Raw genomic sequence first — 4,143 nt, forward strand, 5'->3', positions numbered from 1 at the left:
CTCTGTCGTCAAATCACCGACCCCGAAGTGATTTCTTCATCTCGGGAAAGAGGAAGAAGTCGCTTGGCGCAAGATCAGGCGAATAAGGTGGATGCTGCAAAAGTTCATAGCCTAACCGGTGGGCCGTATGGACGCGCGCATTGTCGGTCAGGAGACGGACGCCTTTGCTGATCATGCCACGACGTTTTTGTTTCAATGCATCACGCTGAGGGTCTCGCCCTTCGGAAGGTAATCTGTTAAGATTACCCCGCGGCTATCCCAAAAAACGGACCGCATCACCTTCCCGGCAGATTTCTGGACCTTCGCCTTCTTGGGAGGGGGGAGGATGGATGTTTCCACTCCTTGCTCATTTCTTTGGTCTCCGGATCGTAGAGGTATACCCAGCACTCGTCCATAGTGACGAGACAAGCAAGAAAATCGTCTTCATTCCGCTCCAACAGAGTCAAATTCTGCTGGGAAAAGTCGTGGCGAGTTTGCTTTTGAAGAGGTGTCAACAAGCGAGGTACCCAGCGTGCAGACACCTTATTCATGTGCAGTTCCTCATGAATAATCCTCCACGCACTTCCGTAACTTAGTCCAGTCTCCGCCATCACCCTTTCCATGGTCGATCTTCTGTCGTCGAGGATGACGGCCTCCACTTTCTTCACCATGGCAAGATCATCCTTGATTGAGGGTCTACCCGCTCGTGGCTCGTCTGTCAGGGACATGTGACTACTTTGAAAGGTCCTCTTCCACCTCACAACCGTGTCATATGATGGGCTTTCATCCCCACACACAGCTTTCATTTCGTCGTGGATTTGGCGTGCGTTGTTGCCCTTCAAATGGAGGAACTTTATGACACTTCGGGCTTCAATTTTGTTCATCATGCAGATTGATGTCTTCTACAGCCTTTGGAAAGAAAACTACGTTAGACAAAGATTTGATATTTGCACAAGTATGAATGGCAATGACACTGATTATGCACAAAAAGTTTCATGTAAATATCTCTATAACTTCTTTATTATAATTAAAACTTTTGGATACCCCCTCGTATCTCTCCGGATCCGAGCATGCACGTGAAAAAGAACTGAATCACTCCGCTCCGGAGGGCTCCTTTAGTACCACCGCGACCTAGCTCCGAAACCCTGCCTGCTGGCAATCGTATAATTGTCAGCGATGTTCTCTCCATCCTTTCATCCTTGGGTTCGAGTCCTCGTTGAGCCTGCATTTTTCACTGAAAATTCTACGTAAGTTATGGTTGTAGCGAAATCCGGATTGTCTCCGAAATGGGGAGATTACCTCCGAAATCCGGATTCTCTCATTTTTCCATCGGATTCCCGAATAGTAAAAAAAAAAATATCTGGATTTGGCCATCTCTACTTCACACGTCTTGCGCGAACACTGACCTGCTGATGTGTAAGTGTGATAATTCCTAGTAATTCAGACTTCATAACATTCTGGTAGAAAAATGTGCAGAACAAATTCTCGAGTTAGTAACCTCAAAGTTGTCTTTTCGACAGCATTTGCTCTTTTTTTTTTTAACTTCGGACGGAAATGCATGGTAAAAAAATCAGAATTTTCAGTTTTCATGAGATAATTTGGAAATGTGTTTACAGGACAATAATACATCATCATCATCACTGGCACTGAGATATGGATCTCATACAAAAATAATTTAAATACACGAATACAAGAACAGGGGAAGAACACAGAAACGAGCACTGCCGGATCTACAAGCCGCAAGACCCCGCAGTGCGGGGGTGGGGGCAGAGACAAGTAAGTCTCTAGAAGGCCCTCAGTGATTGACATAGTATAGGGTTTGTATATGCGTATTTAAAAACTAAACTTAATTACTCAGGGGTTCAGAAACGAATACAAGATATACAGGTAACGGCAGTGGCGGCGAGGGAGACAGTCGGCTCCCACTTTTCGCCACTTTTGTCCCCCACTATGCTAAACCGTACAGTATCTACAATGGGAAATATACTGTTCCCGCCCCCCACGGTTTTGGGACCCAATCGCCGCCACTGGGTAAAGGTAAAGTTAAAGTTCCCTGTGCATATAGCACCGTGCCATGACGTCCACTTGGAACACACCAATGTGTTTATATATGAGTTGTTGAGGGACTTTTGAATCACCCTCTAGGCTCTTAGATGTGACTTTGTCAACATGAGATCAAGAACTTCACACACACACATGCAATATAATATACATACAGACACACAAACACACACACATATTATAAATAGAGCGTAGAGGGTATGTTTGTGTTTATGTTTGTGTGTGGTAGGTTGGTAGAGGGGAGCCTTTGGTACGTTGTTGATCCATGCAGATCTGCAGCTGCCACCTCCAACCACGATTTTACGTACAACACGTTGTAATAATCTTGCGATCTTATAAAAGCAGGAAATGTACTTGAACATTGCAATGGCCTTGCCCTAAGGGAAGTTAATTTTCGATCGCAAGGCGTCTACCGTACTATAAAAATCTGGGGGCTACAGGGAGCTTAGATCTGTTTTTGGGTTTTCATCCCCCCTAACCTCCTTGTAGCGCCGTCCCTGGCTGTATGTATTTCGTCCAATGAGTACAAGCTAGCAAAACTGTGAATTTCAACAAGTTTGTAGATAATTCTGCAGCTGTTCATAAAAACAGACGTATTTTATTAGTTTCTTGCTGTGGTTCACTTTCCCATTTCAGCAAAAGAGTATTCACACTCTTTGCATACGGTGAGTAAATGTGGGGGAAGGAAGAAGTTCCCCCTTAATAGTCTCACTTAGAAATTTAGTGCAGAGGAATCTAATAACCGTTCTTAAACAACATTATGCTTTTATAGAAATAAAAGTAAATACTATTTTCAAACCTACGAAAGTTCCAAGTAACTACGTAAGGAAAGGGTACTGAATTACTTCCTATGTAATTGGACTCTCCCACTAGCAAATTTCTTATTAACACCTCCACATATTTCATTCTTTAGTTGTATTATCTGTATGTGTCTGCAGAATAAATTGCCCATATATTGCACATGAATAAATTATGTGTAGTTCTTTTGAATTTGCGGTACTAAACCACGTTTATAGGTACAATAGTCTTTGAACGGCAGAGATGGAAAATAAAGCGCCAGCAGAGAACAATGGTGCCACTGAAGTTGAAATTCATCTAATAAAGTGATTTTAGGTGGGTCGGGACACACACGACCCTGTTTTGTTCCCATCAATGTAATAAAAACAGTGAGATGGAATGAGGGCTTTATTTCGTCAGCTGAACTCTTATCAAGGCCCTTGCTCCCCATAATCGGAGGATCTGAGACAGAAATAGTGTTATTTGTCGTATATCCAGAAAGTTGATTGATTTGCTTTATTTTACTTCGCTTTTTGTGCCACTTTTGGCCAATTTGCGAAGATGGGGATGAGTGATGATATGATGAAATTGATGAATGGACACTCACAAACATCCGCGGCCAAGCCGGAAATCGAACCCGGGACCCCTGGCGTCGTAGCGCGATGTGCTAACCACTCCCCCACGGTGGCCGGCCCCAGAAAGTTGAAAGTGAATGAAATTTTTATGGTGTGTTTTGTATGGTCATTATCAATAGTAAGTCTGTCATATTATTCCACTAAATAATGTCTTTGGAAAAGAAAAAACAACAAATAATTAATGTATTTTATTTTACATAAGACCTATGCCTAAAAGTATTTTTGTATATGATGGCACAGAACTATCTTATGTTGTGATTTATGACTGTAATATATATATGTAATTGGTGATAAAATAACGCAGTAAAGTATTAAGTAAATATATTTTATCCCCCTACTTACAAATCATGAAAGGAGTCAAATTCGAAATTAAATTGAACGGACGTTCAAAATTTTTAAAAATATCACTATTTCCATAACAGATCATCAAGTATTTTTTACCATTGACCCTCAGGAATATCTCAAACTTACAATGAACGTTCATTGAACTTATTTATGATCGACAGCTAAAAATTCATTCATTTGCATGACTGGATGATAATCCACCACCAGATAGAATTTACACAATATTTACCTAAAAACTTTGGGTAAAGTCACCTTCACCCTAAAAAAAATCCCTTGGTAATGGACTTTCGTGTTCTCACAAAAAAAAAAGTTATAATTTGGCACAATTTTTCTTTCGCGGGCAAAC

At 41.5% G+C, this 4,143-nt stretch overlaps 1 protein-coding gene across 1 annotated transcript; it reads right to left on the bottom strand.

Annotated features, from left to right (window-relative positions):
- Positions 1–275: 275 nt before the first annotated feature.
- Positions 276–863, bottom strand: LOC145982071 (protein GVQW3-like). The gene has a single exon (XM_083115667.1). The coding sequence runs from the start codon at positions 861–863 to the stop codon at positions 276–278; it is 588 nt and encodes a 195-aa protein (XP_082971793.1).
- Positions 864–4,143: the final 3,280 nt, after the last annotated feature.

The sequence above is a fragment of the Lepisma saccharinum genome, chromosome 2, assembly GCF_977018435.1.
Source record: "Lepisma saccharinum chromosome 2, izLepSacc3.1, whole genome shotgun sequence".
NCBI lineage: Eukaryota > Metazoa > Arthropoda > Insecta > Zygentoma > Lepismatidae > Lepisma > Lepisma saccharinum.